Source organism: Pleurodeles waltl, chromosome 8 (assembly GCF_031143425.1).
Source record: "Pleurodeles waltl isolate 20211129_DDA chromosome 8, aPleWal1.hap1.20221129, whole genome shotgun sequence".
Classification (NCBI taxonomy): Eukaryota; Metazoa; Chordata; class Amphibia; order Caudata; family Salamandridae; genus Pleurodeles; species Pleurodeles waltl.
In genome coordinates this window covers 400,470,214-400,494,816 of record NC_090447.1, presented here as the reverse complement: position 1 = coordinate 400,494,816, position 24,603 = coordinate 400,470,214, and the positions used below count along the sequence as shown (strand labels likewise).

At 41.3% G+C, this 24,603-nt stretch overlaps 1 protein-coding gene across 3 annotated transcripts in view; it reads right to left on the bottom strand.

Annotated features, from left to right (window-relative positions):
- VWA3B (von Willebrand factor A domain containing 3B) overlaps positions 1-24,603 on the bottom strand; it is an 829,217-nt gene that overhangs the window by 777,988 nt on the left and 26,626 nt on the right. The window contains exons 2-3 of one of the 3 annotated variants that reach the window (XM_069204269.1): positions 16,308-16,480; positions 4,090-4,320 (exon numbers count right to left, since the gene is read on the bottom strand). In XM_069204269.1, the coding sequence (XP_069060370.1) occupies positions 4,090-4,320; positions 16,308-16,347 (271 nt within the window). In that variant the 5' untranslated portion in view covers positions 16,348-16,480. Of the gene's footprint in view, positions 1-4,089; positions 4,321-16,307; positions 16,504-24,603 lie in introns of those variants that run through there. The other 2 variants (XM_069204270.1, XM_069204271.1) reach the window with 2 other exon arrangements.

The following is a 24,603-nucleotide window of genomic DNA, read 5'->3' as shown; positions in this document are numbered from 1 at the left end:
CAGCGGTGTATCAGGGGACCGGGATTATCTAGGCCAAGATCATCCAAAGCTTCCATAGTACTAAAAGAAGCTAAATCGCAATGAGGAATATTGACAACTTTAGCCACCGCCAGCAGTTTTGCAATGTTAATCTACTGCAATCCCCAAAAATAATCTCATTCACCCTTTTTAAACTACACAAGAGAATCAGCCCTGAATTAATCTGGGTTGTCATCAAGGGAAACATCTGGCAAGCACCATGGTAGCAATATTATTACTAGTTCTATTTAAAGTCATAGCCCAGGAGGAAATACACATAGGTCCCAAAGATAAGGGGAAGTAGGGAGTAAGTATTTACTGCACCTAGTAAATTTCCAAACCCTAGGGAGCGGTATTTGATTTTGCTGGTTGTGGCAAATTTCTTCAGTTCTAAATTTTCCCAGTAAAATGTGGAATTTGTGCTTTCTTAAGCGAATGCTGCATGTCTCACTCTTTGCTGGGAATTTTCTACCAGTACTTTTTGGCAGTTGGGTAGCTAAAGATTACCTGAGGAAAGCAGAGCCGAGAGTGACAATGACTGCACATTTTAGAATTCTCAGCCTTACACAACAAGGGATTTGAGCAGTGATGGGAGTTTTATGGCCCCTCTTGATCGGCCTTAGTTTAATCTTTTCATTGTTACAGCTTACATTGATGTTTGTGCTTTTGCAATGTATTAAACAATGCCATCAACACAGGGTGTATTACTGACCTGTGTGTTTTGTAAAAATGATTGCCCGCTCATCATGGGCCTGCAACTCATTATTCTTCCAAACAATCTGATTCTTGTGTTACTTCATCTAGTTAAATACTTATGCCAGGCATATCTCCATTTTGACATAGGAGCACAAAGTACTTAGTAAATGCCTCATAATCAAATGGCATCCTCTCTGTACACACATCATTGCACAACAACAGTTCATATAACAATAATAAGAGTACCAAAAACACTGGTAAAATTGAGGGTATATTTAACTTTCTCTCTCTCCTGCAAAAGCTTTCAATAAACATTCATAAAATTATACTTTAACGAGATGTACTGGATTCATTGTATCCTTATCTGGTCACTCTCAATGAAATTAATTTGGCGCATAATCAATTATAATAATTTGCCATGTTCATTTATTGTATCTAACCTACGTTTGAGTAACGTAAAGCTAGTGGTTTGTTCCATGTTTCTGTGTTTTTGCTTTTGTTGTCCCTCACTTGTTCATTGCTCACCTTCTGAAAACAACAGTAAGAGCTTCCCACCTAGCAAGTGCAAAACGGTAATTTAATTATTTATTTGTCATTTTATGTAGCACAAATGTGGCCCAAGGGTATCATGGCACTTTACAGGAGAGCTGCTAGTCATATGTGTAAATCTTATCTAATTTCTCTCAAACTGTTTCCTCAGCAAATTTCCCTGTGTTGTAGAGTACTATATTTATACATAAAACTACACCGAAATACATCAAACCATATTATTTTACAGAGGTGCACTATTCAATAATTCAGTTACTGGTGAGTGATCCATCCCTACTCTTGGCAAATATGTCTTATCTTCAAAACCACTGAAGCTACAAGACAGCCTTCCAACCATAGTGCAACAATGTGATGATGAGGCATAAAAAGAAAACAATTTTAAAAAGTAAACATATCAGTTTCTGCAAGTTTGTTGCATATCACAGAGTTTTACCTCACACAAGTTCCTATCTAGTACAAGATTTAGTGAGAAGTTTAAATTCTCTGTAAGCAATGTCATTGTTTCTTGCCCATCTTCTCCTAGGAATGGCAATTTGGTAAAAATAAAAATAAAATCCTTCTGATTAGATATCTAAACGTGGCCACTCATGACTAAATGGGTCCTAAGACACAAACAAATAGTTTAACTGGATAAACTGCCTATCCAACAAGCATTTGCATGCAATACGTCCCACATTTGCTCGAGTTATAGCTATTGCCATTGCAAATTCATAATTGGACTTTTCTTGCCTCATAAATTGGTCAACCTGCCTCATAATTTTATCTTTTCCTGCCATAGAACTCTAGTGGCCCTGCAAATAACTAAAGCACTTCAATTCACCTTCTTCCTCTATCTTCAGCAAAAATGAAAATGTTGCCAGTTAGCATCCTAATTTAAATCTGCCATGCTAATTCCAATAGAATACCACTTTCATCACTCCACCATATGAGTTGCTGGCTGGCTGACACAATTCCTCAAAAAAGACACAAGACAGCCACAGAGGAGAAATAAACTTGAAGGGCCACTCAAACATATATTTAAACAGCCATAACATAATATGGATGTTAAGTTGTTCTGAATCATGGTCATATTTGTAATAAGGAGAGATTATTAAAACGTATACAATTATAACACAAGCCTTTATCAAAAATAAACTGTTGGCATTTTACTATAATGCCCAAAACAACTCATGGAGTGCGCCATAACAGTAATGTTATTTGTAAGAAACATGGTCAGATAACCATATTGTTAGTACCTAGAGGACATAAGTTTATGCATAAGTCTATGAAAATACCAGGAGAAAGCATTGTAGCCTATAACAATATACTTATCCCCTAGAAAACATTTTAGGGCTAATAGGCTTACTACAAAGATTTTACAAACAAGGCCTTTGAAACAAAACTTCTCCCAGCTGTAAAAGAAAAGTTCTAGCCATGAGAACACTCACAAGACACTGAATGGTGAGAGGGGTTATTATTTTGGGGGCCCAACTAACCCAGTGTGGCGCCCAAGAGATGATGTAGACAGAAAAAGAGTTTTGAAGGTGGTCCCATTGACCTAGGACCATCACAGGCTGAGTTGCGGGCAAAAAACGTTTTGTAAAAGTAATGCCCTGCAAAGCATTATGGGGAGGATTTTCATGCTGCGAATATTATATTATGTTTACTGCAATGCTCAATCAGCCTCTAGAGAGCGCTACAATAAAAACACCACTTGTAAGAAACGAGGTCATGTAAAATAATGCAATGTAACCATATTTGTTTTTTTGTTGCCCCTAGAGAACGTAGTGCATTACACATTTTCAAGGCTAGCAAGCCTATTGCAACGATATTACAAACAAGGCCCATAAAACATAACTTCTTCCAGCTGTAAAACAAAGGTTCCAGCCATGAGAGAGCTTAAAAAGATAAAGAATGGTGGTAGGGGTTATTATTTTGGAGTTTCCACTAACATAATGTGGGGACCCAGAGATGGTGTAGACTGAAATAGCACATTGTGGGCAATGTTTTGAAGGTGGTCCCATTGTCCTAGAACCACCACAGGCTGAGTTAAGAGCAAAAGTGTTTTGCAAAAGTAATGCCCTGCAAAGCATTATGGGGCAAGTGTCTGTGCCACAAATATTTTAGTATGTTGATATGACTGTAATGCTTAGAACAGCCCCTAGAGAACAACACAATGAAAACAGCATTTGTACGAAACATAGTCATGGAACTGCATAATCATACCCTAAAGAGTATAATAACACAAAATGAAAATGGCAATAAAGAATACAGGTAACCATACATTTAGATCCTAGATGGCATAGTACATTATCCATTTTCAGAAGTAGCAGTCATACAGCAATGATACCACAAACAAGATCCTTAAAATACAAGCTAATCACAACCATAAAACAAAAGTTCCAGCCATGAGAGTGCTTAAAAAGACACTGCATGGTGGAAGGGGTATTATTTTGGGGTCCCCACTAACCTAGTGTGGAGACTCATAGATGACCTAGACAGAAGGAGTGTGCCATGCTGAATGTTTTAGTGGTGGTCCCATTGTCCTAGGACCACCACAAGCTGAGTTATGAGCAGAGCAAAAATGTTTTGTAACAGTAATGCCCTGCAAAGCATTATGGGGCGAGTTTCCCGAGTGCAGTGAATATTGTAGTATTGTCTCTCCCGCTGTGACGGAAGAGCTACTTTCGCTTTGAAAATTTCTGTTTTCTGTAAAGCGTTTACCAATGTCAAGTGTTTTAACTATGCACACGGCCATGAGGCTATTCTACAGTTTGGAATGATTTAAGAAGAAAAACTCACATTAGAAAACTAGGTCTTGACTAAAAATAAACAAAATGGGCATACCTTGCTTGTGCAAAAATCCAATCTGCTCAAAAATCTGGGAGAGGGTCAAGTTGTTTCTCTTCAGTCCATGAAGTTGTAGCCACTTAGGTGATGAGACAAGAGACTGCACGTCCATCTCCCATAGAGTGGATTTCGATCTTGCACCTTTTGTACTACAAATATCCCCTTTGGCAACTGCAGTTAGATCAGACATTGGTAGGCATGCTTTGTTTTTAAGATCAAAGGTCCGATCTGTCAATACAAAACACATTTGATACCATTTGTATTAATTATGAACATATATTTATTATTCATTTTCAAACTATATTTTCCATTCATTATTTAAATTCTCAACAATGACAAATGTACCATAAAAAGTTTTCAAAGGCAAGGAAAGAATCTCAACTTGGCCTCGGTCAACATGTACTTGGACTGAGTAATCAGCCAGCCAAAGTTGGAATTACAAACCAGATACCATATCTTGGTACGGAGAGAAAAGATCCAGTTAATAAAAGTAATAGAAGGAGCTCTGTTTTCATTAGTGACTCACCATTTCACTATCTCATTCTTCTCTATTAATTTATTGTCAGTCTTTTACGCTCTTTTTCTAAATGCAGCCTTGTACTCACACATATTCACCCCCTCAATTCATTCAAAAGGTAACATTACCTAAGTTGCCTGAGTGTTGCCTCAAAAAAATGATTTCAGTTCATGCTGTCCACAGTCTATCAAGCTTTGGTACAGAGAAATACTGGGTCTCTTGCCTGTGCATGATTTGCACACTACCTTAAAATTGATGTGAGCATGCTGCTGTAATGCAGAAAAGTCACTACTCACTCAACTGTATGTTGGTTGGCCATCACAGATGTCTGTTGATCTGATGCTGTGAGCAGAATCGGTGAATCTTTCAGATTACTTTGAATTAATGGCAGTACTTAATTTAAGCCATTGGTTGCAGATGTGACCCACTGGAACTCTATGTTGGGGTTCAGGGTTCATTTATCATCATTTGCCTTAGACCCAGAACAAGAAAGAGAGGAGAACGGCAGCAAAGGCTGAAAGACTGTGGAAGGGAAAGACAGAAAAACAGAGACAAAGAGAGAAAGCAGGGCTGACAAAAAGCTTGCAAGAATGAGTCGGAAGGGCTAGGATAGTAGAGTGATGGATGAACAAGACCTGAAGTGAAATCAAGACAAAATAGCCTTGATATTCAGCATACGGACATTCAGCAGCAGCAGCATTGGGCTTCTGAGGAACACTTTGGGACCCAGGAGTTCTTCTTTTACAAATTAAATACTGGCTAGAAGACTCGTTTTAGCCTTTTCTCCTGATTCTTCTGTGTGCTGTAGACTTCACTTTAACAATGCTCAAAGGTTTGCATCTTACCTTACCTGTGAACCACTTTTTTTTACGCTTACTGTGATCACTAGCACAATACTGACAGTGCATACTCCTTAATCATACAATAGCCATTGTTTATGAAAACAGACTTCACTCACCAGCCTCCGTTAACCACTATAGGTGGGACTTCTTGTTTTCTGAACCCAAGTTCTGAAACTTGCATTTTGATGAAATTCCCATTACTTATGGTTTCCATAACCAATGGCTTATAGATAGAACATGCACATCTTCTAGGATATTATTTATCTTGTTCTCTGTCAGAGGGACCTACCATTTACAATTATGCCTTGCTCCACAACAACATTACGGCCTTTAAGCTATTGGCTATGGAAGAGAAGCACAGCATAAAGGAAAGAAATACATGTTCAGGAGGAAACCGTCTCCTAGGACCTTCGTTAAATATTCATGTGGTATTGGCTCCGAAAAAAGAACAGGCTTGTATGACCTTCTTGCAAAATTCTACTTAATATATAAAAGATAATTCACTGAAAGTCTCAAATATGTATCTGTACTCAAGGGACAGAGGAGAATTCCCCACCCTTGCTAAGAGAATCAACAGTACTTTGATTCCGAAGGCTGTCAATGATCCCAAAAATGTGAATCATATGGCTCCTTGTATAAGCTGTAAAGGTAACTGAGACTTTTCTAGAGGGCAAATGAGGTGGAGTATGCAGTGGCCTTACTAAATGCCAAAAATTAATTTGAAAGTATGAGTTGTGAAAACCACTTTGAAGTGCCAAAATGGAATAATTCATTGCCTTTACCTTAATGGTGGAATATGTCTTCAGTGTAGGAATCCCATGCAAGATTATAGGTTGATTTACAGCGGCTGGGAAATGCAGTGAGGCCTCCAATAGGGTAGCTCCCTGCATTTGATATTGCTTCCACTGGTAAATGGCACTGCATAAATGAATGGTGAAACTTCCATGATAGGAACATAACATTAGGAAGTTGAAACAAACTTCCTTCACTTTTGAAGGCTAAAAGACTGAGGCAGAACAAGCCTTGTTGGTAGAAGTGGAAAGACTTAGGTCCTAATTTAGGTTTTGGCGAGGGAAATAGTCAGAAACGTGATGGCTATACCATCCGCTGTATTACGATCCCATTATTTCCAATGGGGATCGTAATACGGCGGTCAGGATATCCGTCATGTTTGTAATGGAGTATTCCATCCGCCAAGAGCTAAATCAGGCCCTTAGATTAGAGTTAGATTAATTAGATCAAATATTTCATCTTCTCTGGACAAATTTATAGGAAGGTGTGCACAGGCACTACCATTGTTACTGGTGTACAGGGCAAATATTTTTTCTGGAATTTGGGCATAACAATATATTTATATACAGACTGACTTACAGTGCACATAGAGCACTGATGACCCTGACAGAGCAGCACACCTTCATTCTGAAAGAGAGTGTGATTTTAGCACCATGAAAAAACTTTCCTGACAGGTTTTCTACAACTGATATAGGTAGTTTATGTATTGCAGAGCTTATGTAATTGCCACAAGTGATATCAAAGGTCAATCAGACATGGAATCAGTCGTAAAAAAAGATAAACACGGAATGCCCATAAATGTCAGAATCTCCCTTGTGGGTCCATAGCAACTTTAAAAAAGCAGCAAAGAAACGTTATGCTGTGTAAGTGTTTAAGATTTGAAAAACTGTGATGCCTGTTAGAGATCAGCAACTCAGGCCCTTGTCCAAATATAGGGAAGAATTTGGTTCATAAATAGAGAATTGTTGTAATATGGAAGACTGCAGCTAGAAATAAAGGACTTCTGGGGACCAATAATAGTATAAAATATTGTTTTCAGGAGGCTAAGGGTATTATGGAAGGGGTATGCACATTTAGACGCTATGTAAAGCGTTAATGGTTAAAAAAAGACTACAAAAATCCTAAAGCTGCCTCAGCTTATAGATATTAAGACATATGATTTGCTAATACCAGCTGATGTACAGAGCACGATATCCATGAATATAAACAGGTGTTTTGAAATGTCAGATTCTGGTTGATGCAATTGAACCACTGACTAGAAATAGCCATTGAACGAACCGCATGCATAAAGTGTCAGAGACTATGCAATGAGAGATGGTTACACATAACACATTAAAATGTCACAACTGGACAGATCTTGGAGAAGGTTTGACACAACTGTAGGGCTATAGTCCTAGAAAACAACAGAAGCAACAAGGAAAATTGCATCGCTTTTGGCTAAGAAGACAATAGTGATGGTCTAAAAATGCCCGCCTGACAGATAATACTTACGTGGCTGTATGATATGGCCAAATCGCTGGTGCAGAAATAATTATGCTGAAATAAATGAGGGACAGAAATGCCTTTCCAGTATTGGCCACAAACAGCAGGACCTTGGTGACTGCTTTAAATTATCTTCTAAAAGCATTCACAAGCACTTTATACTATACAGAGACAAACTAATGATGTTAGAGGGCAAAGGTGGTTAGATGGGGCAAAATAGAAAGAACCACACAGAAGCTCACCACTATACAACATAAGTGGTGGGCGGTACTGCGTGGTGGCCTGCCAGCAGCTTAGCAGATGCAATATGCTCAAGGTAGGGGGTATTCTGTGGACTGCTTTGCATGCACTGATGAGGAATTTGGAAAGGTCTTGATTTTTCACAGGGCAGTGAGCAAGGTCACTTGGAGCTTCACTTAGGTATGACACATAGGGGGTCATTCTGACCCTGGCGGTAAATACCGCCAGGGCCGGGGTCGGCGGTAGCACCGCCAACAGGCTGGCGGTGCACCGCCGGGCATTCTGACCGCGGCGGTACAGCCGCGGCCAGAAGCGGAAAGCCGGCGGTGTACCGCCGACTTTCCGCTGCCCATGGGAATCCGCCATGGGGATTCTGGCACCCCATACCGCCATCCAGTTCCTGGCGGTTCACCCGCCAGGAACAGGATGGCGGTATGGGGTGTCGTGGGGCCCCTGGGGGCCCTGCAGTGCCCATGCCAAAGGCATGGGTACTGCAGGGGCCCCCGTAAGAGGGCCCCACAAAGAATTTCAGTGTCTGCTTTGCAGACACTGAAATTCGCGATGGGTGCAACTGCACCCGTCGCACCTTCCCACTCCGCCGGCTCCATTCTGAGCCGGCTTCCTCGTGGGAAGGGTGTTTCCCGCTGGGCTGGCGGGCGGCCTTTTGGCGGTCGCCCGCCAGCCCAGTGGGAAACCCAGAATGACCGCTGCGGTCTTTTGACCGCGGTACGGTCTTCTGGCGGTTCCCGCTTGGCGGGCGGCTCCCGCCGCCCGCCAAGCTTAGAATCAGGGCCATAATGTGCAACTGGTGAAGTTGAATGTTTTATCAATGGTAAGGAAAGAATACTCTAGAAGTCTGATAAATATTTTGTTGCTGTAGAAAGTTTTGTTTACAACTAGAACTTTAATGTGAATAGTTACATTGAGGAACGAGCTGTAGGAGCCTGTCTGTCTAATGCTGAGAACTGAAAATGGGGTTGTCGTGCTTCTGATGAAGTTTCGTTTTGCTATCACAGCTGCTTCCAAGTGGGGGACGAGAAACATGTCAGACATAGAAGAAGGTGAAGCAGATGGTGGTCAGGCAGTGCAGGATTTCCAGTTACTGATTTATATTTAGAACTGAATATGTGTTACAAGTGACGGACTGCTATGACATATTCCTGGAGCTGGAGAGTGAATAATATTTGGAATTTGTCGGCAAACTGACACAAGAATCTGAAAGAGGAAATTACTGCACAAAATGAGGAAGTCCAGAGAAAAGACATTTCATAACTAAAGAGCCATGGGAAACTTTCATAAGGTGGTGATGATATGGAAAAGCACCATGACAGTTTATAACTGGTGGACAGATAGGTTGAAAAATAGGACGGTACTGTCTCTTTGATGCCTGGGATATATAGAGTGTCTCATTCCCGATCATGTCAATGGTTGCTGAAAGATCAAGGTAGTGAGGATGGGAATTGTTGATTTGATGGTAATGAGAAGAGTGATATATGAAAGCGTGCCCTATGGAATGCATTTTGTGTATACCTTATTTGGCGTAGCGGCACATGTTAGCTATAGTGTGTCATGGTAAAATGTAGGTGAACCAGGACTTTGGAATAGGAGGGGGAGACTGGACAGGAACAATGAGGGACTAGTATGATCCACAGAAAGCATAACCATCTCAATTTAAAGGTGTCCACAGCTGTTTTAAAACATTCTAGAAAACCATTTGATTACAAAGACCACTTGAACATCCATGAATAAGAATTAAGGAGAGTTATTGAAAAGGTCCTTGATCTTGTGTGTCACAAATAGGCCCACATGACAAGGAAGACGGTTGTATTTGTAGCTTCAGCGGTAGGACACCATGAGCTGGGGTAGCATTGCGCTCTACAAATATGATTTATTAATGTATGGATCAGAACAGAGAACTTGGGGGATGTCAGCTGAGGTTGTGATAAGAAGTATGGATATGCTAGACCTAGCCGGTGGCATGAGTAAAGGAGACATTATAGGCTTGGGGATGATTTTGCGAGTCTTTGGATGAACAGGTATATGGATTTTATGTTAGCAGAAAAGAAGGTGGCACAGTTGTTGGCTTTATTTGAAGGCATTTCCGTCTCTTAACATCTTTCCCACCTAATGGCAGTGTTTGACAGCCCAAAATGACTGTAAAATATATCCTGGTTCAGCATGTGATATGCTCCCTAATGCCAAATTCTGTTTTTGTATCTCCTTCTATATGGAAAAAAAGTCTCAGCAAAAACTATAAGCCCTTGACATTCTTGCAGACAAAGAAGATTACTGCAGATGACGTTTCATTAAAGAGAAAACATTTAAGCTTGTTCACTGAAGCAGGTATTTTTTTCTACTCGCAGCATCAACACAAGTATTTCCCATAGACTAGCTCTAAGTTTGTTTGTTGTTTTACAAACTACCACAGATTTGTCTTGCCAGAAATGTACCTTATGAACCACTTTTTTAAATTTGTGGGAGATGGAACCCCGAAACTTCAATAATTTGTTTGCTGTATTAAATATAATTCTTTTATGCACTGGTGAGCAGTGTCATTCTAAACTGATTAAGTTAACGTGAGGTCTTACGGAAACCTAAAATACAGTCATGACATCCACAGTTTCAATCCTCTCCACTCAAGCCATCAGTTTTTGGTGAATCCTTAATGTAGAACAACTCCAGACATTTACAAATCACTTCTTTAGTTAGTGCGCTTCCCCATTTTTTCAAGATATGGTTGCAATTTAAGTGGGTGTCGTAGTATTCTTTACCGTGACATTTTCCTATGGGTCCACAGACAAGTTTGGGGATAGAATTAGCATTTTTGACTTATTTGTGTTTGGATAGCTGCTGTGTTAATAGAGACTTAAAGAAGGTGAGTATAGCTTCTTAACACAAACTCAGTTTGATCACTGCACAGCGCCTTACCGATGCAGTTAAATCAGTGGATGGTCACTTGTAATGCCGAAAAATATTTACTGTCTTCATAGTTTTGAAAGCCCACGCCCCTACTAATAAGAAAATTAAGTGATAGCATTGAAACAATAGGATATCATATGGAAGAAACTAAATGCTTAATTTAAATCTCAGTGACCAGAAATTACTCTTGGGATGCACTGCCACTTTTTGGACACAGCTAAGACAGATTTGCCTATCGTCCTTCCTTGACTTTAGTAGTAGAGTGAGCAAAAAACAATGGACTGGAATTTGGTTGAGAGTAGTTAATAGAAGATCAGATTGATTCAAACATTTTATCAGTCCGATTTTGGTTATCTCAGCGAGACACCATAAGTGTGAACAGTAAACTGCCTTGGGTCCTGTATTTCACTTTTCCATAGGATTTAAGCTACATCTCACTGATGAGACCCAATGAGCCAGAAACATGTCTTGGGTAACTTGTGTACCTGTGGACAGGGGATGTGGGCTAACAATTCTAGATGGGCTGTATCTATGACAAAAGGCTGAGACATTGAGACTGTTTGTTGACTGCACATCTGTGAATGTGGCACAACTTTTTGAAACTCAGCGCAAGCAGGACTGAGCTGCATATTAAGGGAAAGTTCTCGGCCCTGTGATCGGCTTATATGGGACACCATTGATTCATCTTTCTTTGCAGGGGCGGACCAAATTACACGTTGGCTGTCTCTCCCACTATTGTTGGCATGTCAGATAGGGTTTAGGCAGATTGTGATTCATCCAAGGATAATGTATCTTTCATATACCAGTACCACTTATGAAATGCTTCTCCACTGCACTTCATTCTCAGATAATTAGGTTGGCTTGTGAAGGCAGCCCAGAATTAAATGGGATACACTCATGCTTCCCTTTCATCCTGGCGGGTTGGAGGCTCCGACCCGAACCTATACTATATGTGTGCCCAGGCTCCTTTTGCTCACTATTGGCACTACCCATATCTATATATGCCACATCTAGCAGCTGAAACAGATAGTGATGCACCTATTCCATTGCAGTTCCTAATAGGTGCACTCAGTGCACATCAAACATGAGTGATGGCCATTGTTATGTGTACTGCATGGGCACTGAACAATCTTGGCAGAAGGGTGGCTCTCTTTTGCCCATTGACCATCAACTATTGCTGCCAGTAATCCCACAAACCAAAGGCAGATTCTCAATTATCTTCTTGTGGCCTGCAGCGCTGGGGAGACTTGTACAAATGGAACCTTTATCACGCTTAAACATTTTTTTAAATCTTTGCTGTACACTTCTTTGGACATATTGTTATATTACTGGCTTCAGGGATCATGCAGGTCAGACTTCCTGGAGACTCCCCAAAAGCCCACCCCCTCCTAGTCCTTGGGAATTCTGGTATTCGCCATCTCCCACAGACACATTATCTCTAAACTGTGCAGCACGAGATGCAGTGTTTGCATTGATGATAAGGTTGGATTTCAGGAGGAAAGTGGGTTGCAATTAGCAGAGGAGTTGTGGAAATTCTGCAGCTCCTACACAGGCTTTATTCCCCTAGTAGTCGGCTATGTTTTATGCACTTTAAATTCTTACCGTGAGACTACTATACTCCTAAGACTCTTTGGAAATTTGGCCTTAGAGATGATGAACATTGTGTGAAATGTGGGAGGCCAGACAAGCTCTGAACTTGGTCAATTGGTGAAATCTAGCTGTATTGGGACATACATACAATGATAATGTCAACACTGTCGGAGAAGATCTACTAGAGGATGTCTTTCGATCCCAGAATTGTTCTTCTAGGGTGAGTTGAAGAGAACCCCTCCCCTAAGAGAAAACTTGTAGCACTAGTGCTTCTGCTGGTACAACAGCAGGTGGAGTGCTGTGGGGGGTGAGGGAGGACACGGAAGTTTAAAACTTGGCTTGACTCCCTTATATAATTTAATGAGCAGAGGGAAAATATATATATATATATATATGGAACTGATGCCATGATGCCACTTACATCAAGGTCTAAAGATATATGGGATATGGGACAATTTACCAGCGTATTTACTAAACTCAACCCCTTGATGAACCTAGTTTTTCAGCCATTAACCTGTGATACTACAGGCATTTACTTTCTATTGTATGGTTAACAATACATATGTATCAACGAGGAATGGCGCTGCCGTACCCTAGAATTCTGGAAGAGTCTTCAAAATTTACTAATATTGTTGTATTACAAAGTTTTTGCATGCCTGCTCAGTCTAATGTGGAATTGGTAACAGGTTGTAATTTTGCGATGTATGTGCCCGGTTTATCTATTCTTTGATGATAGTCCCTTGACTGTACCAGCCCAACTGTTACAACCCTAATTGTTCTTGGAAAAGAAAAGAATAAGTATTTTTGTGGGGGGAATTGTGATTCTGCATGTATTTCAGAAAACGCAATTAAATATGTTGACGTTATTGTTTTCACCTTCTGTGGCTGTGAAGGAAAACCATTCCTGTTTTATCTAGAAAACACACCATACTTACTCAGAAGCCTCAGCTATTCATTTGAGATTGGATAAGTGCTGTAGTATCTATCTGGATCTTTCAGACTTCTTGATGGCCTGTCTTCAGTGTGCTCAAAATGTTGTCCTGACGATAACTAAGGGCCTGATTTATATTTTGGTGGAGAGTCAATATAGTGGTACTCCTGCCAAATTGAATTGTAGGAGGACCTTAAGTTTGGCCACGTTGGACATTGCTCTGTCTCCACTGCGGACAAACTTCTTCGATGGCCCTGAGGGATAAGGGCTATCAGAGAAATGGCTACATGTCTGCCCACTCAATTTAGATGGGCAGATACTGAGCATTTATTACTGGTCCTTATTGCCAGGTAAAACCTGGCCGTGAGGAACAGTAAAACCATTCTAAAGCTCCACTTGCTATGGAAGAATCCTCCCAAGGTATGGGGAGCATTATGTTTTTCTTTCTCAAAAACAAAATCCTGTTGCAGTACTTTCTTGTTGAAATTAAAAACAGAATACATTTTGCAAGTTGGCTGTGTCCTTCCAACAGAGCCCTGCAGCACACAGTAAAACGCGCTGACAGGAACCTCAGTGACGGTGGTACCTGCCAAGGCCTTTATAAATGACTGATTGCTTAGTGGTCATTTATAAATTAGCTAGGCTGCCTCTCCACCATGGAAAATGAAGCAATTTACTTCACCCTCATGGCAGAGTAGGGGTCTGCCACCTAAATATAAATTAGGCCCTCAATGAGCACAGTTTAAAGACCTCTCTTTACGTCACAAGGTTTCCTATTGACAGGTGAAGTCTACTATATCCAATATTTCTGAATCACTAAATATCAGATCATTTCTTGAGATCCTCTCTTTCTTTCCAGTTCTAGTTTCCAAGTCGTAAAGAGAGAGCAAGCTGGCAGCCAAACTGTTCAGCATTTGGCACCTGAATTGTAGAACACTGTACTGTTAGAGATAAGGAAAACTGATAATCACAGGACCTTTGAAAAATACATCAACATTGGTAATTTCTTTTAGAGTGGTCATTGTCAGCTTGCTGGATATTTGTTGATGCATCAGCAGTAAGAATAAGAAGCCCTTTCTGGTATACAAGATTTACATGAATTAATAATTTTCATGCGGTTGTTCCGTATCTATAGTCACACATTGAGCAAAAATGACATGGACTAGAATGTAGTCCAGAGTAATTAACAGTGGCTGCAATAATTCCAAGCATTCCATTGATCACTTTTTTGGTACTCTCAGATTGCTTTATGGAATATCAAATGTAGAGTTGATCATGAGTTTCATATGCATTATTACAGACACTCTCTGCATCACGAAAGAGATAAATCATTCATTTATCTCCTCTGAAGTACCCAAAAAAACACTGGGGGTCATTACGGCCCCAGCGGTCCCGGACTGCCCCGCCGGCGGTGGCGGTAGTACCGCCAACAGGCTGGCGGTGCCAACCAGCCGTATTATGACTGTGGCGCATACGCCATGGTCATACCGCTGGTACCACCAGGCTACCGCTGTAATCTTCCGGGGCAGCGCTGCCCTGGGGATTATGAGCCCCCATCCGCCAGCCTGTCCATGGTGGTAAACTCCGCCATGGAAAGGCTAGCGGTAAGTGGGACTCGGGGTGCCCCTGGGGGCCCCTGCACTGCCCATGCACTGGGCATGGGCAGTGCAAAGGCCCCAAGGCACAGCCCCATCGCGCATTTCACTGCCCGAATTACGGGAGGTGAAATGCGCGATGGGTGCTGCTGCACCCGCTGCACATCAACATTGCCGCCAACTCAATTACAAGCCGGCTTCAATGTTGTGGGGACTTTTCTGCTGAGCCAGCGGGCGGAAACACTGTTTCCGTCTGCTGGCCCAGTGGAAAGGTCATAATCAGGTGCCACACATACCGCCAGCACTGGCGGTATTGTGGCGCCCATGGCATCGGCGGTATTTATGAGGGCCCAGTCTTTTTTTTAAACGTTTGGAAATAATGTAGTAAGTTGCAGGCAGCAGATCTATCTCCTTCTACATGCTTCCATTAGGCTGTATCAAATCTTTTTGAACAGTAACTTTTTGCTGGAATGAAGTCTTTTCAAATCTTTAAATCAATGGAGAACAGTTTATAACCTGGAGCAATCCAGAGGCACCGAGGATCTCCAGTATTTCTGCAAGTATGTAAAGAGCAATGCGTCCTTCCATTCATTTAAAAATCCAGGGCCTTCCTAATGAGGGAGGGAGAAGAACAAATTTGCTGGATCGTTCTCTGGAATTGGGAGAGGGCAGTCTGTTTATTCATGTGTGTCAATATTTATGTATGCCAGTCTGTAAATATGCTCTCTTCTAGCTTTCCATTTATTGAATGAGAAGCCCCAAATAATGGGACTGGCTATTTCCTGGGCGCTAATGAGGAACGGATACAGCAGAATAGCTCCCATTCTCAAAGGATGAATCTACATTAGTTAGTAACTCCCTGAAATGTGACAGGTCTGTAAGTAGGGCGTTGGCCCACAAATTTTAGGTTAGATGTAATGCAGTCATCAAACTAACACCCTGTGTGCCAAATGTTGTAAAGGATGATAAAGCGGTTGCAACATGCAAGGGTAATGCTATATCAATACATGTATCACTGTCCAGCAGCTACTATTTTTGGTAGGGAAATATATTTCTTTGCACTAGCTAATCCAGTGACTTTTGATAAATCTGTGTGAAATTTGATTCTAAATGTTTCCTGAATGGTTGGTACGAGATCCATAAAGTACCACAACCTCAGAGCAAAAAACAATACACTTACTCTAATCATGTATAGGGTGCATCATGGTGATATTTTCACACAGGAGATCCCACGTAATGATACTGCTTAAGATAGAGAAACCAATATTTGTCTGTGACCTGTAACAATATAGTAATGATGTACTCACTGTCGCTCCAGGCACTGTTTGCCCAATGATTTCCTGACATCGTGGTTCCCAATGCCTGAAAGTAAGGCAGTGTTACTGCTGGGCACTGAAAGAATGCTTCTTCCTCCTCTTTGTGGTGATTCCCATCAGAAGGCAGAAAAAAGCAAGTGTCAGTCCAATCTCAAAACCAGTCACTATGTAAATAAGAAAAAGGGACCTGAGAAACAAGGAAAATGTACACAAGAGATATATAATTTACGTTATGTTTATACTATTGACCTCACTACTTATGAGTTAATTCAGATAAACCAGTCTCACTCACTGCAAGATCTACCTCACTCCAGTTTAAATGTGACAATTTAAAAATATATATTTTTCATTTGTAGGCAAAGTCAGAAAAATGAACTACACTATACATATAAGTCGATTAATAAACACATTCATGTTACACATAATCATGCTTGGCTCATGTATAAAGCGATAAAAACAAAAGTAATATGCAAAATGATTAAAATGAACACTTACTGATCAAGCTTTGACTGACATGCAATGCTTGAATCCACTTTCTAAGTGGTGATCATAAAACTAGGATGTCTGCTTCAAATCACCCTTACCATCTCTGTCCAAAGTTCCCTCAACTAGATTGAAGTGTCTTAAAATTATTGATTCTCAAGTGGTGCAGTATTCCAGCTGACATAGGAGTAGCATCTCATAATCCACTTACCGAGTGAATGTGATAGCATTATGAGGTCTATTCAGAAAATTAATTTTACAAGAGGGTAAATCTGCACATATAAATGTATTATTACACTTTGTAGTAGTTTTACTGCTATTCAGTACTTCAGGTATTTACTAGTAACTCTTCACACATAGGTGGGGGTCTCTGGCACTAGTTCGGAGATCTCTCCATCGTAAATGATATAGATTAAAAGTTTATTAAACTTTAAAATATATATATTGTTATGATAAATAGTACTGAAAAATATATTTTATATATTTATTTTAAATGTGAAATCAAATTTAAAAAGGCTACACACTATTAACTTAATTGTGAAATAAATATTTAAATACTTCAATATACTAAATTAAAGTTTTTTTAAAGTTTAAAAAAATCCCACCTAAAGTGAGATGTTGATAACTATTTATTGTGAATTAAAAATGACTAAAGGTTTAGTCTAGTATTAATTTAAATTAATGTAGTTATTTTGTTAAACAACAGTTATGCATAGCTTTTAATTTCGAAAAGGCTATTAAAACATTTTATGATAAAATTATATTTTTATATTTATTTGTATTTTTCTAACATTAAAATGCATTTCTATTTATTTTACAAAAGTCTAAATGATTTAATTCAGTGGATTCTGAATAGGAGAGATTGATTCTGGAAAGCAGACACTTGTCTGTGGTGACCCCGCAATCATTCAATGAACTTGCCTGATACAGGGAGCAGATAATACATGGATTGTGCTGATGAAAGCTATAGATTGTCCGTGGTGGCATAGAACATCTCAATTAGAAGTGGCACCTCTTTCACTTAATGTTCCAAAGGACTGCTGCCGAGAGGGGTGGGGGTTGACTCTGGAGACCAACTATGCTGACATTCTAAAGCCTGCTGGGATAAAGGCCCAGCCTGGCTCCTGGTGGGTATAACACATTTCGATCAGAGCGGATCCTTGACCTTTGGCTCACCCTCTCCAGAATATTACCACTTGACCCTGGTGGAGCCTAGCCTATGACTCTGTTTCTTGGTTATCGTAAGTTTGGGGGGCGACCGTTGCTATGCAGCCCTGGGAATGGAGAGTTTGTTGATGGGAAATATGTTGATTTTTGGCAAGTGGGAGCCATTACAAGGAGAGGAAAAAGTGGATCTGGTTGGGGAGTAAATGGGGTCTACTGACGATGCACATACCCCTATCGGCAGCAAAAATAAAGAGATGATAGGTATATCCCGGAATGTGAGGGGAATAGGGTCTGCTGCCAAATGGCACAACATTCATAGATATCTGAGATGCCTGGGTGTAAGTATTGCCGTGCTGCAGTAGACACATCTTACAGGGGTTCAGGTGGAGAAACTACGTCATAGGTGGCATGGACCACTGTATGCCACCTCTTATTCGGCATATGCCAGTGGGGTACTGATATGGGTGAGAGCCGGGACCACCTTCAAACCTCTGCAAACGTTGGTAGATGTGAATGGATCATATGTGAAGGGCAGGTATTAGGGAAGGAAATAACTCTGAGAAGTGTATACGCACCTAACCATGACCAATTGTCATTGTTCCACGCACTGTCAGCCTCACTGGGGTAACGGGTAGATGGGGACCTGCGGCGGGTGAGAATTATAACTGTGTTACCGATGTGCTTCTGGACCGCTCTATGCCCCGCTCCACCAGGGACACCTGCTTGTAAGATAGCAACTGGCTTCCGGGAGTGGCTTCAGCATTGGGAGCTGATAGACCTCTGGCAATCACAGCATGGTAGGGGGCGGGATTACTCTTTCTATTCCCACACATATTCCCTACACACATGACTGAACCGATTGCTCTGCTCAAAGAGGTTAAGTCACAATGCCACCTTCACAGATAACCTAGGACGCACCCTATCGGACCCAGCCCCTTACTGCTGGGGCTCAGGCTTTTGATATGGCACATTTATCCAATGGCACTGGAGGACCCATGCTATATGGAAACACTGCAAATAGCCATTGTGGACTATTTTGATAAAATCAGGGTACGCCATCATCTGCTGTCTTGAAATGGGAGGTCCTTAAAGATGTAATCAGGGGCCACTGCAGAGGGAAATCTGAAGGTGTCAGCAAAGAACTTAGGGCAGAATTATACACCCTATTTGCTACACTCCACACAATCGACAACACTTCGCGACCAGACTCAACTAATGATCAGCTTTTACGTAATACCACGGAATGTTATAACACCATTTTAGAGAGATTGAGATGATGTGCCTACAAAACCTACAGCGAGAAAACACATGACAAGAAGGCAGATCAGGGAGAATTTTAGCATGGCTGAATCGCCCCAAGTCGCGAGATGCACTCATCACCCACTTGACGTCAGCCACTGGGACACATATTTATTCCCCACACGGGATGTAAATGACAAATTCAGACAATATTATGAGATCCTGTATGCTAGCCCAGCAGCCATCTCTGACAATTTATTAGCTGCATTTGTGGACCAACTCCCTCTTCCAACATTGCCATCTGAGACGCAAGAACACATAGGGGGCTCAGTGACATCCATGGAGATTCGACAGGCCATTAAAGACATGGCTACTGGCACAACTGTCATCCCTCTCTCCAAAACTAAAACCCCTGGGGCACAAGTTTCCTCTTTTTGCCTGTTGTCCATGCTTAATGTGGAATTCAAAATCCTAAGTAAGACCCTTGCTACTAGAGTGTTCTCCCATATGCCAGTCCTGAATCATTAGGACCAGAATGGCTTCATTCCACTTTGTAATATGTCGCTAAATCTCAGGAGACTGTACCACATCATCTACCACCCTGAGGTTAAAACCATACTGGAGGCAATGCCAATGTCGATTCAGTGAGATGGGATTACTTGAAGGAGGTTATGCGCAAAGTGGGTATGGGTGACTCTTGGATCAAGTGGGTGTACTTGCTATGTGTAGGTTCAACTGCACAGGTCACACTGGCTCCACCATTTCTGCTTCCTATACAGTCTCCCGGGGCACTAGATAGGGCTGTCCACTGTCACCTCTGCTCTTTGCCCTGGCCACTGAGCCATTGGCAGTATTTTTCCAGAGAGAAGGGAGGGCTAATGGCATTCTGGTGGAAGGCCATAAAAATGTTATCTCTCTCTATGTGGACAACCTCCTCCTTTTCCTGTCCGGAGGGTCTGTGGGGCCAGAGAGACAATCAAACACCTGGATGACTTTGGGGTAATATTGCTGTAAAAAAGTGAATAGATCCAAAACATGCCTGTTTTCCTGTAAGCGTGGTACTTCTACTCCGACAGATCTCCCCCCGGTGCTTACTTGGTCTCTGGTGACCTTCAAATACATGGGTATTCAGGTATACCATCAGCTTGATGACATGAGTGAGGGGAACCTGGGCAAAGGTTTGTAATCCCTGCGGACTTGTGTTGTCTTCTGTAGATCTCTGCACTAACCTCTTAAGGCTCAAAGATGGTGATGCTCCTGCGGCTGCTAGAGTTCTTTGCCAGTCTCCTAGCTAAGATCTCTGGGGAGTGGTTCCGACAGGTGGACGTCTTGCTCTGGGAGCTGGTGTGGGATGAAGGCCGCCACAGGGTGCCACTTGAAGTGGTGAGGCACCTGTCTGAGTGGGATGGCCTTGGAGTTCTGGACTACAAGCTGTACTGTATGGTAGTACAGCTACAATAGGTGCCCAAATCGCTGGCTGGCACTCGCCGGGGAGCATTGCACACTGTGGGACTGGCACCACATCATGGACTTTTACCAGCTAACTTATTACACCCTACTCTGCTGATATCCCAGCCAAGCATTTTGTTACAAATAGCCTTGCATAGCTGACACCATGGCATAGTAAAGACCAGCAGAAAGCCATTATATGCACTGGCTATACCACTGGTGGGGCTGCCTCAGGGGACATCGGTCCATTGCTTTGGGCCTGGACAGCAGCCAAAGTGACAACTGTAAGGGACTGCTCTGAAATGGGTGCCCTTATCCCGATGGAGGACCTATTTGAGCAATATTTACTGCTCAGTGGCCCATTTCTCACTTATGAGGCATTGATGAGGTTAAACAAAAGCTTATGGAACCTGGGAAGAGAGGATCACCGCAACACTTTGTACTTCAGCTACTAATCTCCCTTTGCTCGGCATGATGTCAGGTGACATGTTTACACAGGCCACTGAATGACATGGGACAGAAACCACTGGGGACTCTTGGGGACTGATGGGTAAGCATCCTAGGTCATGAAATTCCAGATAGGGAATGGCAAAGAATGTTAGCTTAACTCAAAAAAACTTCTCACGATAAAAGGTTGAAATACATACAGTTCAACTTCCTGCACATGACCTACCTTACTCTGCACCGGTTGTGGGAAATTTACAATGGGAAACCTAGGGAATGCCCGAGGTGCTGGTCACCTGATGCAGATTTTCACCACCTAACATGGGACTGCCCTTCGCTTCGGAGTTATTGGGAAACAATGTTGCCACAACTTCAGGTGGCCGTGAAGTGCTTATTGCCATAAACAATAGAAACTTGCCTTTTCGTGGGGTTTTCCTCAACCCAAAACACACCAAGTAGGCACCAGATTTTGGGGTTTGGCTCCTGCTTTAGCCAGGAGCAGAATTGTGCTGTCGTGAAGGTCAAGGGTGGGAAGGACAGTGGATGCATGGCAAAGGATTGTACCACCTGGGCCAGGGAAGAAGAAAGCATACACCGCTAAGGGATGCCCGGGGCATCCAGGAGATTTCATTTGGCAGAACAGGGGGAGATACTTAAAAGCTGAGAAGACCCAGGTGGAGACTCAGGCTCTGAACTAAATTACTTAAAGGACAAAGACTTGGAAGCTGAGGGGAGTGACACGGGGTCAGATGGAATCAGGAATGGCACTGCGCAGGTCAAGGACTCACCACTAAAGAAGATGACTTCCCCTACCTCACATGTGAAGTTGTAAAAAGGACATTGGTCCCAATCAGGATATAGATTATGGCTTTGGATGTAACATTGCTCCCCTGCATAATTCAGCCATATAAGCAACTAGGCTAGCCAGACCTTTTCTGAGGCTAGGGTGTGCTGATAGTTTCCCCTATCGGTGTTCTGCGCTGAGGTACCAAGAGACCTGCTCCCAGAGACTTTTTGCTTGTTTGGGTTATTTACACATGGTTTTTAGTCATTATTTATTTTCCCCTGAATCCCTTCTACATATGGCGCTAGCTAAGAGTCTTATAACCTGGAGCATTCACTCCCAGAGTTAACAGTGCATACCATGATCCGTAAGCCTAAATTAGCATGAACCAATGAGAACCATGCATTTCACAATGAGCACAAAAGTAACGTGCATGGTTGGGCAGTCTCAGACAACACTAAGCATAATTGGTTCCTCCATACTGAGGATGTTTACAAAGATGTTTAGGCATGGATATTGAGAATAACATTGTAATGGGCAATGGGTGAAATGTTTTAAATGCCAACAAAAATATATTTCAAAAAAGTCTAAATTAGTTAATTTATTCTAACCTTATTTCTTGTGTGGTTTAATTTTAAGTCCCTTGCCTCCATTATATTCTATGTGAGGGTGTTGCAGTAACTGTGTTTCCAATGTGCAGCATTGGACTTACTCTAAGTCTTAGCTGGAGCACATATGTAACTGTTTTGTGCTTTTTTGCCTGTAGTAACTATGTAAGTGCAATTTATGAACAGCAGTTGGCTTATTCTTTTGAGGTGCATGTTTGTACTCTCTAAACCCCTCCTTAACCCTCCCGTTACCTCCACCTTAGTCTTCCCTAAACCCTCCCATTTAGTATTAAGTATGCCTCATTTTCAAGCCACTCCCTCATCTGTTCCACATGTACTAATAAAATGTAGCCTAACTTGTGTGGAGATTATCAGAGCAGAGGTCTTCGCACATAAAAGACAGAAGAGACGGAGACCTCTGAACATAGGCTAGTGAATAGCATTGTGTAGTCCATGAGAAAGACCACTGTCATACTACTAAACATACTAATAAGTGCAATGTGTGACTAGGCCCCTTGGAGTGTTCATGTGGGTGGATATTAGTGATCAGCTAATGAGCACTGACACAGAGCATTTTGTTTATCCTTCACTGGACAAGCCATCTTACTTTATATAATAATATTAATGTACTAGTTTTTGTGGATTTGGAGAAAACTCACTTCCTATCTCATCACTAATTTGTTTGCAAATTGACTGCCAAAATCTTTTTAATCAGGGACACTCCTGGAATATATATTTATGTTCATGCTGTGCATTCCTAGAAAGGGGAAATGTGTGAGTGGCGTAACTCTATATTAAACTCTGGGTGCTCTGATATTTGTGAAACAATTAGGTTTTTTTGTTAGTACTAGGACTGGAGGTCATCAAGGCAGTAATCAGTTTGTTAATTCATACTTTTAGATTTTTTAGGGCAAAGAGGGAGAGAAAGAGAGCAAGGGAGCAAGAGAGAGGGAGAGAGAGAGAGAGAGAGAGAGAGAGAGAGAGAGAGAGAGAGAGGCACCAAGAGAGTGTGTAAGTCAGTCTTGTAACCACAAGGATCTTATGATCATTACATTTTGATGTATCTGGTCACTAGTTTGCAAAGTATGTAGATATCACAAGGCCAACTGGTTAGCCGCCCTGAAGATGCAATAGGCCAAACAGTAGACCACCCTGGCTGCTAGATTGGAAGCAGATGTGCAATGATGGTGTAATGTATCCTGGAAGAAGAAGCAGAAATCTAGAACCAGTAATTTTTGCATGCAGTTCAATGCATTCATTTGAAAGTATCAGTTGTACATGTATCTCAAATGTGCTCATTAACATATTTGAATAGAGCTTGATTACCTGGAAGAACGTTTACCAGTTATATTGTGGCTGTTTGATATATCAATATATAGATAGGCTGTAGTTGTAAAAAGGGTTGTTTTGTATTTTTAATGTGCATTTTAGAAAATACAGAAATTTGTCAAAATAATACTGTCTAAATATATATATATGTAAGAAGGAAAAACTAACAATATTAAAATGAATCAGATCAAACAGCAAAGCATAAATAGTAGATGCAAAGGCAAACGTACATCTATGACATCATATGGTTTACCAAATACAAAAGTTGATTAGATAATTTATAAGAGTTCCTCCCATCCCCTTTTGTGTATTTATTGCGTGGTGTACCACTGCTATATCAGAAGGGGTATGTCATACAACAAAAATATGTAATCACTGCATTGAACTAACCATCACAAGGTAAGTAGATGAATATTTATGTCTAGTAAATATGTATGTATCTTGATAGTATAGTGATAAGGTGTTTGTTTAATGTTTGCAATATTTTTGCATTGTAATATTATCAACCTTCTTACAGTGTCATAGTGTCTTAGGAACACTAGAGTTGGCTATCCTGTGGTTACTCAAAATACCAATTTATATGCTTTTTTAACCATAACAGTGGCACTGAGTGCTTAACTCTTTCTCACTAATATGAAGTATTGCACACATAAAGCTTGCCCACAAATAAAAAAATAAAGGGGTTCACAATTAAAGAACATTTACCAATAAGCAATCTTGCAGGCAATTATGTTTTCCCACTTCATCAACCACAATACTAATCCCAGTAGAAGAGGTATACTAA